The sequence below is a fragment of the Lolium perenne genome, chromosome 3, assembly GCF_019359855.2.
Source record: "Lolium perenne isolate Kyuss_39 chromosome 3, Kyuss_2.0, whole genome shotgun sequence".
NCBI classification, from domain to species: domain Eukaryota; kingdom Viridiplantae; phylum Streptophyta; class Magnoliopsida; order Poales; family Poaceae; genus Lolium; species Lolium perenne.
Window position 1 is genome coordinate 64,234,006 of NC_067246.2, and position 14,591 is coordinate 64,248,596.

Genomic DNA, 14,591 nt, shown 5'->3' on the forward strand with positions numbered 1-14,591 from the left:
TGTATAGGAAATATTGGAAAACGAATGATCATCTCCCTAGTGAAGTTAACTGGGATAAATGTTACTCCCTCCGATTCATATTACTTGACTCTAATATAGATATACATATTTTAGTCATAGATATATATTCATTTTAGCATCAGGTAAAATGGATCGGAGGAGTATAATTTATTCTATTTTTTTGGGGTTGTATGTCTCTGGTGTGTGGGGCGTTCAGTACAGCATCTCACGGCAAACCGCCGGCGGAGCAGCGATCGACAACCGGAAGGGGAAGAGAGTTCCAACTTTTAATTTTGAGGGCCACGCTCCCCACCTCATCTAATCCGAACCGTCCGATCACCATCCGACTGTGCGAGAAACCCGGTGACGCGACCTGCCTGGACCCCTTTATACAGGGACGGATTCGGAAATTTCCCCGTTCCCCAATGTCCCCTCCTTCTTCCTCCTCCTGCCTCCCCCTCCCCTCCGGTTCCTCCAATTCCTCCCAAAATTCTCCTTCATCGTCCACCAATCCGCCGCAATCCGCCACCCCGACGACGACGGGACGCTCTGGGAAGCCCCTGAGGCCACTCAAATCGCGTGGATCGGCCTCCTCCGTCTCTGGTAACAAACCCTAGTTTTTTTTCACCTGGGCGGATTGTCCCAGGACACCGTTTCTTGATCCTCGTTTCGCTGTGGCAGTGAGCAGCCGAGAAAAAAAAATCACTCCTTTATTCCCATTCCGTTTGTTACCGATCTGTTTGGCCTCTTTATCTGATCCAGCCGTGCAATTTTCGGGTAGGTTCCTGTCCTCCGGCGCCCAAGATCGATCTGGGACTCGTTGCCCAGGTGGAGGAGCAGCTTATTTCCAAACAGAACAGAATTGGGGGTTCAGCTGAACCCCCATGCCCCAGTTCAAGTCCGCCCCTGCGCCAGAGCCAGTGCTACTGGTTTTAGATGATGGAGACGAGACAGTGTCTGAGGGATCCGGGTCAGGCCCAAGCACGCCGGATGCTCGTGGAAAGGAGGCCTCTTCCTCGAGCACTTCTGCTACGCCCAGGAAGAGGAGCTTGAGCTGTGGTGGCATGGGAGCTGATGATCCAGAGGCAGCAGGATCCGATTCCAGTGACACCACATGGAGCGTGGATAGCGTGCATGACCGTCACCGGTTTTCGTTGTCGAGAAGAAGGATGAACGTCAGGTCGGAGCCTTCGGTTACTTCTGGCACGCTGCTCGGGCGGCCTCGTGGTGTCTTGAGGTTGAGGACGCTTCCCCAGAACGACAGTATCGAGAATGAGGCTGGAGGCCGCAAGGTTCTTCAGTCCAATGGAATTTCTAAGGCTGCCCATTTCATGAGGAGGAAGAAGAAGAGGAAGCCCCGGGTGCTTAAGGAGAACAGGGTTGGTGGTGATGACCCTGTCTGTCGCTTGAATACTGAGAATGATCATCAGGACGGCATAACAAGGTCTTGTTCTGAGAACGGTCTCTTGGTTGAAAAGCTGTCTCGTCTTTCAGGTGAACCATCTGATCCTGTTCATGTTGACAAGGAAGGCTCTGCGCATGTGCAAGGGGACGATGGTCTATCAGTTGAAAAGCAGTCTCGTCTTTCAGGTGAACCATCCAATCCTCTTCATGCTGACAAGGAAAGCTCGGGGCATGTGCAACAGGACGATGATGCTACCTTGGAAGAAAATGCTGCTATGATGCTCTGTTCTCTATCAGATAATAGACATGCTCACCCATCGAGGAAGAAATCGCCGGATAAATCATCAAAGGAATCTTCTTTTCAGCACCGTAATCGCTTCAAGGATCCATACAACACAGTCGAGGATGTAGCTGGGCCTTCAAGGATGTTACGGAGGCGTGGAGGTAAAGCGCCATTCAGCAAGCGTCGTCCACGTCGTCATTTTTATGAAGTCAATCCTCGTGATCAGGATCCATATAAGATCATAAAAGAGCGGATTAGGGTGTTTTGGCCCCTTGACGAGACTTGGTATTTCGGCCTGGTCAAGGGATATGACCCTGTGAAAGGGTTGCATTTTGTCAAGTATGATGATAAGGACGAAGAATGGATCAATCTTCAAAACGAGAGAATCAAGCTCCTTCTTTTGCCAGCCCAAGGTCGCAAGAGATCTAATCATAAACCAGATAAGGTGAGCTATGAGGAGGACAAGAGGGAAGACATGGATGGAAACAGTCCAGGAAGCTCTGATTCGGAGCCCACCGTCTCATGGTCAGCTAGATCAAACCAAGCAAGACCTGCTACGTCCAGTAACATTGACAAGCCAGATCACGGCCATTCAAATATTGTTCCTGTGGTATCAAACTCTTTTGACGCCAATCAGGAAAAGTTGCAGTCTGATGATGCTATACCTGGTGGTAGTTTATTTGCAAATGGGGATGAAGAAGTTCATGATGATGGGAATAGATCTGGGGATAGGAGATTTCACGTTGTTTATTCTAGGAAGCGAGTTTGCAGGGGAAGGAATTGTTTTGTCAACAATTCAGAACATGATTTAAATCCTGAAAGCAGATCAAGTTCTGCAGCGGTTATTGCTTCAGTTATTAGTAGGGAGGCTGATACTGAAACTGGTGCTGTGAAACATGTCATGTTGGTATTAAGCCTGCCCCTGAAATCTGTTTACAAGTTAGTTTCTGAAGCCTGCAGTATTTCAATTTTCAGTTCTCTCTTTCACCCTCAGCATGGTTCGTTGATTAGCTTATGGCCTGCTGTATTTCTGGACATACTTTTTGTTGATAATGCTTTAGGTTTGAAACATTTGCTTCTTCGGACTTGCTTAAGATCAGCAGTATCTCTTTTCTGTTCACTTGTCGGAAGCTTCAATCAGTGTTCTGGTCAGAGTACTTCTACGGATTCAAAACCGCCATGCACCTCGGTCAGATTCCAGATATCTGGTTTAGATGGTAGGAGCCAAGTAGTGTTTGTGCTGTTCAGCATCTTTGGGATATGCAAGTCACAATGGAAGAACCTGCAATCGAAGCTTCGATATCACTCTTTGAAAAGGGAGCTGTCTAAAGCTAATTGCACATACGCTAACATCAAACAACTCACTGATGGAACTGACCAAGTTGGAACTTCAATGGATATCTTTTCGAAGGTACACAACTGACCTTATCTGTGCAGATTGAATTGACATTTCAACATCATATTTGGATTGATTGATTCTGAATATTGCATGCCCATGATTTTATTGTAGAAACATAAACAGATAACTTATTACACATAGTTTGCACTTTATGGAGAATATGCTGATCAATAATTAGAGGTAGTAGTCAGCTGCAACCCTGTTACTCAGTAAGTTGTGACTTGGTAGCTATTGTACTAATCACTGTGTAATTGCAAGCCATATTATTTACGGGGGAACCTAGATCAGGTATCATGTTTTGTGAACTGGAATTACAGGATATGTCAAAATGTCAACCTTTATTGTCTCATGCTGTTCAGAAGCACAATACATGCTAGTTAACATCTAACTGAGCTTAGGTGAGTAGTGATCTCCTTTGTGAGAGCTTCATTGACTGATAGGACATGTGTTTGGATAAATAAATTGGATGCAGCCGTTACACTTGAGCTGACATGTGTTTTTTAGAATATATCAGTTAAATACATTCATATTTTTTTGGGAGTGCTCCTAGAAAATATGCGAACTGATGGAAGATCAACTCCCTTTTAATGTCTCTGCTTTGTGCTACTCTCTGTTGCAGGATAGGTAGGGAAACAAGACTTAGTTAAAATTTGTCGAAACGTACCTTATATATTTGTCTGGTTAGTCTTACAGTTTCGTGCTGCAGTGAATTGAATTTGTAAAATCCAGTAATAAACTATATAATTTGCATTAAAACCTCACGGTTGCTTGCAACATTGGAGTTCCCTTTTGTTTTTTTGTACCATCTCTACTGTGGAAATAGGTCTTCGTACTTCAAACCGAAGATTGAATATGGACGGTGCTATTTACCCTTTTTATTGAAAGGCATTTTCTTGGTGTAAATAGATCTGGGTTGTTTCGTATACTTGTGAAAGCTCTTATGGCCATATACTATTCTATTTGTGCATGTTGTTTCACAAATATTTAGGATTTTTTTCCAGTAACTGGCAATTGATGTAATATGTGAAAAGGTAGACAACAGTCCATATGTTCTGAAAATCTGGTTTCTCCAGTAAACATGTCTAGTTGATATTTGCACATACGATCTTTTGTCTAAGCACAAGAATCCTGAACTTTCTGTAGACAGTTCTGGTTCTCTAGTTCTGTCTATGACTCACGTGATTTCCATTACATTTATCATGTACAATGAGAATAGTGTATTATTTAATGGAGATATTCAGTTTAACTGATGTCTTTGATCTTCTGTATACATTTTTTTTATCATAATCTAATGCATTTAGTTCAAAGCATTTTGTGCTGAAAATCTAGGTCTAGAGCCATTAGTAAATCGTCTTGTTACTGACTACCTTTTCTGTTTCCAGAGTTTATTGTTCGATTTTCGGCGCCCTCAGTTTCCTTCAGAATCAAATTATCCAGATGTTGATCCTGTCATATTTTGTCTTGATAATCAGAGTGAATTTACTAAAGAACCTTTGGATCTACCTGCACCTTCGCTACTGCTATGTCATCATCTAAAGTTGCTTATTGAAAGCAATTTGACTTCCAGTGGTTTAGTTCACCAGGCTATTCCTTCTGAAATTTCTTCAGAAAAGGATCAGCAGTCTATTTCACAACATGCATCTGATTTTGTCAATCAGGATGGTCCCCTGGATATGGATACTGTTGGTTCCATGAATCATTCTAGTTCTGCTAGCAGGAAGCATGATACCACTGATTGCACTGTAAGTCTGGATTGTAATGACAGCAGTGATGGTGATATCAACGTGACAAGCGAAAGGTGTCCAGATCAAAGGTGTCCAGATCAAAATGGGCGTTATGTAGCTGGCGACAATTCCAATCGTGGTGATAAAATGTGTTCTTCCGTTCATAATGTTACAAACTCTCCAGAGAAGTCTAAACAGTGGTACCCTTCCATAGATATTCCTCAAGATAAGACATCTGATCCTCCAGATGATGAGAGGAAAGATGGCAAAGCTTCAGAGCCTGTATCTAACTTGGTTCAGGAATTGAATGAATATCCAATTGGTGGTGTTACACCAACTGCCCCAAGGACAACCTTCCATCGGAACCGGTTTACATCCATATCACGCACTTTCGGAGATGGTTCAAAATTATGGCCAGAAGATGGTTCTAAGAAACCACGAACCCCTGCTTCATACTCAGTTTCTCCTAGAAGTGATGAACTTGGACTAAAACACAAAGGACATTTCCGCAGGATACAAACTCACAGCTCTAAGACAAATGGTGCAAAGAGGTTTCCTGATAATACTAGAAGTGGGGAGAGCAGCCCGGAGTCTTTGACTTGTGTTGCAAATATCCTGGTAACAGTTGGTGATAGAGGATGGAGGGAGTATGATACTCAGATCAAAATTGACACTGATGGACAGAGTGATCGGAGGATTTGTGTGAGGCTTGCTGAAGGAATCAAGTATGCTCACAAGGTTTGTCAAGCTTTGCAACCTGGGGCTACAAACCGCTATACACATGCTATATTGTGGAAAGGGGGCCCTGAATGGTGCCTAGAATTTCCTGACAGAAGCCAGTGGGCGATTTTCAAACAAATGCATGGCGAATGCTATAATCATAACATCAGAGCTGCATCTGTTAAAAACATTCCAATCCCAGGTGTCCGCATGGTTGAAGGTCATGATGATAATGGCGGTATATTGTTTGTGCGCCCCCAAGATTATCTTTGTCATATTGGACCAGATGTTGAAATGGCTCTTGATGAATCCCGTGTTATATATGACATGGACAGTGATGACGAGGAGTGGATCTCAGGATGGAGGAAGTCTCAACATAGCAAGAACAGCACTGTGAGTGAGTTGACAGAGGATTTGTTTGAGAAGGTTATGGACAAATTCGAGAAATTTGCACATACCCATAATTGCAATGAGCTCACCATTGATCAGATTAAGGAACTAGATATGGATGATGTGCCACTGGACATCATTGAAGTGATACATGATCATTGGCACGACAAGAGGCAGAAGAAGGGAATTCCACTCGTTCGACACTTTCAGGTGAAAATATTCTGTCATATTTCTTTTATCTTACCGTGGGTATGCAATTCAGAATGTATTATAGAGTTCTGCTATTTATCTTCCTCAGTATGTTTAGTAGTATATACCTAGGCTCCTTCATGATCCACCTACTTAATAAAATTTAGTTTCTTATGCTTATGTAGTTTTGTTTGAGTTTATTTATTTGAGCTACGCAAATAGTGGAGCATTGCGCCAAAACATCACATTATGAGTTCAAATAGTTTACATACTTTTAGTGGTGTATTTGACTTGTCCAGTTGTCCCTGAGTATTCTGGCCTCTTAGGTTGCTTCTTGTGCTTTTAAGTAGTAGCTTCTTTTCTGTAGTATGAGTAGATTCAGAGTTCCTCTTCCTGACAGCGCTTTAATTAAGTGTATATACCAAGTATCTGGTCATGATAAGGTACTTCGATTCTTCATATTGCTATTGACCCTTTATCTTCAGTTGACAGACACATCTATGCTGATGCTTTCAGAGAAATGATTGACTTGGATTTTTCAACTATTTTGCTCTTATATATTATATATTATTACTATGTTGACACTTGAATGCATACGCCCTCTGATTATACTTCCTATCATTCTCAGCCTGTTATGTGGAAGATTTATGCGCAGCAGCTAGATGAGTGGGAATCAGCAGTACAGAAAATTCAGGGTGTACCGAATGGGTACCAACAAAGAAGGTTGCCCCCAAAACCTGCAATGTTTGCCTTCTGTTTGAAACCTCGTGGACGCCAGCTTCAGATACCCTCTAAGGGATCTAAGGGACCAAAGCAGCGATCACATAAGAAACTCATGTACTCGGGGTCCCACAGCTTTTCAAGAGAGCAGGATGGCTTTCACCGACAAGGTACACCCTTCATGTTTTGTAGTCAGAGCCCTGGCTCATGTCCCCCCTGCTGATACGGCTTCCTGTTTCTGTCAAAATTATCAGGTCGGAGAAATGGTGAATATCTTGGGGACGGGAAGACATGTGAATCCTATGACGGTGGTTCTCTCTATTCACCAACAGGGTACTCTCCCAGGTTCTCAACGAGAACAGAATCCCCCCGCGCATTCGATGCTCCAGAAAGAGGTTCTACTCCAAGGTTCATCAGGACTAACAGTGTGAAAAGGAATGCAAGCCTTGCATTCTCCGAGGATCACCAAGCATCCCCGTCCATCCGCAACCAGAGAATAAAGAGGGGAGCTGTGCCTGATCACTGGAACACTGCGATCCACGAGTACCAGAACTCGAAGCAGATGTTCCCAGGGCCGCCCCAGAGCCACCGTATCGACGTCGAGGAGCTCAAGCTGCGTGACGCGATGAGCGCTGCGCAGCATGCTGCGGCGATGGCAAGGCTCAAGAGGGAGAGGGCACACTGCCTGATGCACAAGGCGGACCTCGCGGCCCACAAGGCCTCGGTCGCCGTCATGATCGCCGAGGCGATCAAAGCATCCACCAGTGACTCGTCCCGGGCGTCAGACATCAGAAGGGACCTGGGGGATGAAGAACGGTGATGACGCCTTTTCGGGCGTGAGCTGATGCATAGCATTTTTTTGTCGATAGGATATCATGGCAGTAGATATAGCATCTCACCCCCCCCCCCCCCCCCCCCCTCCTGCGCGTTTCGTACCCCGTTCTCTTTGATCGTTTTGTACATGTGTTATTTTCTTCTTTCTACCTTGGTTCAACTTCTGTAGGGATGGATGGATGATGTCTCCCGGTTGACAGTGTTGGGAAGATGGTAATAGGGCAGCTGTTGTTGGTTGATGCTTCTCATTGTTGTAAGTTGCTCCAGGGAAGGCGAATTGCTTATGCTTTTCTGCCGTTACCCCAAAAAAAGAATGAAAAAAATGAAGAGAATAGTGCAGGACAATGGTCGTGCGTCTTGTGTTCCTTGTCTGCTTGTTTTTCTGTTGGACTTAGCTTATTGGTCTATAGATGTGTCTTCTAGGGTTTACTATTGGATTCATTTAGTTTCATTAATATGTATTTCCTCCTAAAAGAATATCATCCATGCACGTGTGTACTTATGATGTTGTGATATGCAGTCATCCTCCCTAAACCCTAACCCTAAACAATAAACCCTAGTTAACCCTAACCCTAAACCCTAATAATAAACCAAGAGGTTATATAATAGATATTAATTATCTCTGTATATACAGTGGGACTATACTACAACCCCTTAAGTGGTTGTATAATAGCTATTAATTGTACAAACCCCTCGCTAATTAAAGACATTCTAAACCCGGCTTACCCACTCAACCGATAAACCCACCTCCGCCAATAATAAACTACCCTCATCCTATATACCCCACACCCACCGCAGCCTGCTTCCTCCAACCTCACCCACCCCAATTTTCGTTGACCCACAAAACTCCACTTCATTCCGATGCCACACGTACCCTACCACGCCTCCTTCCACGTCCCCACCTCGACCCACGTACATCTTGTGCTAACCCAACCCCAACACCACATTTCGCTAAACCCACCACAAACCCTTCCTACCACACCGCCCACCTCCCGGTGACACCATTCGACCTTTCACTAACCACAGACCACCCCACCTACCGTCGCCCCCACACACCCTACCCCGGCCACCCCGTAGACCCCAACCATCCCACCTTCCATTAACCCCACCCTACCTCCCACCGACCACCACACATCCCATCTCCCTCTAACTCCGCCCAACCCACCTTTCGTGGACCACGTACACGTTTTGCATACTCCAGTATAGTTGGACCCCACCCACCGACACAAATTAAATCCCACCACACACCTCAACCGCCAACCCCATCACCATGCCACACATTCCATGCATGGAGACCCCACACCACCACAACTCTCGCCGTTCCACCCCACCTTCCGTCAACCCGACACATCAACTTTCTGGAAGTTCATTCCATTTTTAGGAAGTTCACTTTATTTTATTTTTGAAATTTCCCTTCATTTTTGGGAAGTTCACTTCACTGTTCTGGAAGTTCACTTCATTTTTTCAAAAGTTCACTTTTCATTTTCTGAATGTTCTGTCCATGTTTTCGAAGTTCACTTTTTTTTTGGAACTTCACTTTTTTTTGAAGTTAACTTAATATTTTTGGAAGTTCACTTCATTTTTTTTGGAAGTTCACTCAATTTTTTGGGAAGTTCACTTCATTTTTTTCGAAGTTCACTACATTTTTGAAAGTTCACTATTTTTTTGGAAGTTCATTTTTTTTTTCAAAAGTTAAACATCAATTTTTGGAAGTTCACTATTTTTTTTGGAACTACATTATATTTTTCCAAGTTCACTTAATTTTATGTGCAAGTCTGCTTCACTTTTTTGGAGATTAACTTATTTTGGTGGTTCACATTTTTTTTGGAATATATTCATATCTACTTTTTTGGAAGCTTACATTATTTTTAAGGAATATATTATGAAAACTACACATGATGGCTCCATGAACTTTGGCACGTGCAAATAAAAGAAATACATAAGTGAATATTTAGTTTTCTATACTATTCAAAAATCATTTTTTTGTGTGTAGGTCATCTATTGTCATATTATCAGATGAAAGTTCAGAGGCACACAAGATATTATATAGGAGTATAACACTATCTAGGCCCATGCATGGTTTTATTTTAGATTTTTTGAAAACTGGTAAGTGCGAACATAAAAAAAGATTTCTTCTACTACCAATTTGTGGAGTGTTTGACCATTTGCACGCGGCACGACAAATGTAAAAGGAGGAGATTTATTTTACCCTTGCGCGACCATTTACACGTGGCACGACAGATGTAAAAGGAGATGTAAAAGGAGGAGATGTTTTTACCAATGGTACTATGACATATAATAATGGTAAGTACTCTAGTGAGCATAGACTTGACTCGTCGTGTTAATGCCTGTCAAGCCCTAATAAACAGTGGAATGGCCCGTCGTATCATCCGTTGCGGACCAACAAAGAATCCGCCCTCTGTTAGTTATTTGCTTCTGCCTCGTACATAGAGATAACAGAGAACAAAATCTTAAGAGGTTCTAAGAATTTTCCCCTCTTTAGTAGCCTCTCTCCGGCTTACCCTCGTCGTTCGGTGTTCCGCTCACACACCGCTCCGCCGTCTTCACCTCACCGGTCTAGCTATCCGTCCAAGGTTCAAACTCACGGCGCCACTCGTATGCGTCCCGCAACATCTCCACAGCCTTCAAGCATGCAGCGGCCCTACCGGCGCTAGGCAAGGCTCACCTCCCTCAGCTAACCGAGCCAAAAACCCCATTATCTGCGGCTGGTCGACCATCGACGGTGATGGAGGAGCCAACCGTGTCCGCGACTAGTCGGAGATGATGGATCACATTCTTGACGTAATGTATTCCCTACCCGTCCCGAGTGCATGTCCCGTATGTCCTATGCCGTCCCAGATCTGCACATTTCCTTGACACAGCTTGCGTCGCGAATCCCGCGATGTTTCCCCTTTGATCTTCCTTGTCTACTGCACACCAATCCGTGTACTTGGCCAAATGACAAAAGTGGTGATGGAAACAAAGTGACGGAAGCCACCTTGATGCCACTAGATCATCCTTCTGAGCCAGCGCACATCATACTCCCAGAGGGCGATTGCCACTGGCCTGGTTACAAGTGCGATTGGATAGCTGTAGTTTGTCGCGATTATCCGGCGCAGTGGTATTTGGTGAATTCGTACTCGTGTACCAGGATTCCAATCCCGTCAATCCAAACTGCACAGTTTGAGAATCCACCATATTATGGGCCATTCACGCTTAACATGATTTCGCAATCACCGAACTGTGGAAGATTCATATTGCCGAGGCTCCTGAGTTCATCAATGGTAGGTGGATCTACAAGCTCATTGCCGTGTTTAGTCGTTTCATTGCCATACTTGGGACATATTCTTCTTTTATTAAAAGGACTGATAGGTGGACTGTCCTTACAAACACAAGTCTTGCCCCGCGAGAGTATATTGATGCCGCATGGAGCTATGAGCACATCTTCGCGGTCACAGCCTATACCGGCGATGTATTTGTGTGGGAAGCATGTTCATACGGTTTGTTCGATATATACCACTAGTACCAATGCACAGCTCCTCGTTCTTGTAATGTGATAGTAAATCCATCTAAGTTCATATTATTCTTTGGCTTTGTTGTGTGGTTTGGGCAAGATGGGAAGCTAATCCACTGGTATTGAGGGCCCTAGTAACAAACGACGATGGGGATGCTGATGGCCAACTCAACGGCCGGCTGGATTATCGCCACCGGTTCCTGGCTTTGGCATTTCTTGATCATAATCATCATCCCTCACTGATATGGATGCATATCCGGGGCACTCTGGCCAATGCGAAAGACGATACTCTTTATTTCCCACCGGAGATTGACATTGTATCCATCTCTTCGGTGCTATGTTTTCCGAATGCCAGATTTGGACGAAGAATTCCAAGGGCCTGACCAGCCGTTCGGATTGGTTCAGGTAGAGGACCTCAGAGCTGATGCTCTCTTCCTGGGTTTGAACCACCCCTTAATGGGAAATCTTACTGAAGATTGGGATTTGGTGGGGAAGTCAAGCTGGGTCTACATTTTGGATGATCGCGTAACTCTCAGAACACGTGCAGAAGCGGATTGCATCGGGCTGCACATTTCTAATGTACGACAACCAGTGGGAGGGTTCTTCAAGTACAACATGGAGACATGTGGAAGCACACAGACGCCGATGTGGGTCGTGCCTCGTGTGGCGATGAAGAATCAAATAGGATGATGTTTGCTAATAAGGTTCCACTTGTTCTAGCGTAGTAATTGCTCTTCTTAGTTAGTGGCATGTTCTATCTAGTTGCAAAGCTTGTGTTAGTACTTTTCATTGGGTTTTTTGTACTCCTATTGTAACTATTTTGCACTACTTGGTGTTTGACACCTGAACTGAAGATATGTTGTTTGAAGTCCTTGCTTGGACGTAGTCTTGTAATGTTGCAGTTAACTGGTACTGTACTTTTCATTTCATGTCTTATGGCTGAACTGGTATCCTGTCAGGTCTAATCAGACATGTTGCATTCAGAAAAAAGCAGGGCCATTTAGGGTCTTCTATCAAGAAATAATAAACCTGAATCAGGAGAATTTGAATAAAGCTCCTGGCCAAGCTACAAGATCAGCCACTATAAGCGTTCGACGAAATGCATCTTCATTTCCAGGTAGTTCAATTGATCAGACATTCAGACTCCATGTGACCTCACCTGGATATGTTTAGAATAAAAAACACAACACAAAGATCTGCAACCGTCTCATGGGCTAGGTCCCTCCACATAGAGGTATTTATATGTTGGCAGCTCAACTTCAGCCCATGAGGTCCAACCCACTTGTACCATAGATTGCCTCATTGAGAAAGCTAGCAGAGGTGGACCCACCTGTCTGAAATGTCTCCAAATATAACATTCATATTGGATGGGTGCTAGAAACTTTGAAACTGAGGAAATGCCCCTTCTACATGTGAGTCCCACAGTTGTAACATCTGAACCTGTTATCTGTGGACAAGGGTATTCTAGGACTTGTTACCCAATGGAACCATAACCCGCGCCTAGCTGAAATATACAGAGTTTTCCCCAATCCAACGATGAAAGAACCCTAGATCGGCCTCCGCCTTCGCCTCCCCCTCCGGCTATATCCACCATCGCCCTTAGCCTACCTCTCTGTCCCTCTCACCATACACATTGTTGTTGCGTAGTTGTTACATGTGGCCATCCATTGTCCGGCAACGCACGCTAGTGCAGTTCCTGTCCGTCTCAGATAGGATATCTACGTGCACTGATAGTCCAGCAATAGTGATACTATATTTTTTGGCTCCGATTTTTTTCTATTGTTTCTAGATGTTAGCAGTTGTTTTGCCAATTTGCTATGGACTAGCTAGTTGGTTGTTCAACTGCACTTATATAGAAGCTTTGAGTAGTTAGTTTGTTATAGCAGGTACCATTTCATCCTACATGCTTACTGATTCTGATGTACTTTTTTTTTGGTTTCTCCACAAGTAGCGTCATCTTAGTCTGCTTCAGAAAATAGATCGAGAGGAATACCCTCCTTTCTTACCTGTGAGAGGAAACTCTGTGAGGAGCGTTTATATGTTCCCTTTTGTGTTCTACAAAACTAGGGATAAAACTATTAGAAATTGATATTAAGGGCTTGTTTGATTTGTAGGAGTTACATAGGATTCTAAAATGATTGTATTCCTATGGTTTTTTTCCTAAACTGCCGTTTGATTTGTAGGAATAGAGCCTGTAGGATTATTTCCTACCAACTTGTCCTAGCCTATTCCTGTAGGAAACTTTTTATTAGGTGAGACCTCTTGAAAAAATGTCTACGCTAGCTAAGTGAGTAACTGCTAGTTTTTTAAAGATCGAACTTGAAGTACTAATATTATGATGATTGATAGTTCATTTTTTTCTAGGCTGCTATCAAACAACAACTCCTATAAATTCCCATAGGATTCATTCCCATAGGATTTAATGGGACATGCCATACCAATCCTAAATTTTTCCTATCCCTCTATTTTTCCTACCTTATGAATCAAATAAGCCCTAAGTTGTGCCGAAACAGCCTTTTTCACTGAAAGAACTACCTGGTTGATCATGATTTAGTTGATTTGTAGTCCCAAACATGAGTGTTTCTCCTTGATTTCTTCCTTTTGTCCGTTACTCACACACACATAATATAGGTTTCAAGCAAGCTTCCCATAGAAACAACTAGTACAAGGGGAGGCTCATCAACGAAGGGTAGCAAGAGAATAGTGGCATCTCAGACACCTGAAGGTGATAATGATCTTGCACTATCATCATAAGATGTGCCCAAGTCCTTCCCTGCTCTCTCGACAGCTAAGGTGTAGTTCCTCCATTCCCACTTGCCTTGTCATATCTATATTTGATTGCGGAAGCCAATTAATTGTTGTCATGCTCACTTCAAATTGACCCATGTTGTGCTTCTTACTAGGAGACAAAGAAACCTACTGCCAGCAACCAAAGTAGGGCTAACCAACGGCCTCCAGATGGAATCTCGATCAAGCCTGGAACGAAAAGACCATCAACTTTGCAATCACCGGCTGGATCTGAAATAGGTAGTTACGGAAGTGCTAAATCACGATCTAAACGGTGTAAAACAGGTCAGAGCCCAGTGCCGCACACATCCTCACTTTAGGAACATTCTCTTGTTGAAGATATGTGATGACCCAGTGTACCACTGCATGGTGTAGTACACAAGTCGTTGACATAACACAGGTGAAACACCGTTCCACTCATATTACATCGCTCAGAGTGGTATAACAGAAACATATGCGAGTCCAAGGTATGTCTATAGAAGTACACACGAACTGTTTACATAAGATCAACACAGCCTCCTACTTTACAGTGAGGTAAAACTTCAAATAAAGCTTGAGAAGAATGATTCGTAGTCTAACTTATCGCTAGATCAAGCTTAATAGCTACTCGGCTTGCTATAGACATCT

General features: G+C 43.6%; 1 protein-coding gene across 2 annotated transcripts; it reads left to right on the top strand.

Annotated features, from left to right (window-relative positions):
- The first annotated feature begins 428 nt into the window (after positions 1–428).
- LOC127341668 (uncharacterized) lies at positions 429–8,008 on the top strand. Of its 2 annotated transcripts, none has more exons than XM_051367547.2 (5): positions 429–603; positions 782–3,098; positions 4,469–6,130; positions 6,738–6,999; positions 7,078–8,008. In XM_051367547.2, the coding sequence occupies exons 2-5, from the start codon at positions 885–887 to the stop codon at positions 7,647–7,649; spliced, it is 4,710 nt and encodes a 1,569-aa protein (XP_051223507.1). In that variant the 5' UTR covers positions 429–603; positions 782–884; the 3' UTR covers positions 7,650–8,008. The 2 variants fall into 2 exon arrangements, with proteins under 2 accessions (XP_051223507.1, XP_051223508.1); XM_051367548.2 differs by having other exon boundaries at positions 7,084–8,008.
- Positions 8,009–14,591: the final 6,583 nt, after the last annotated feature.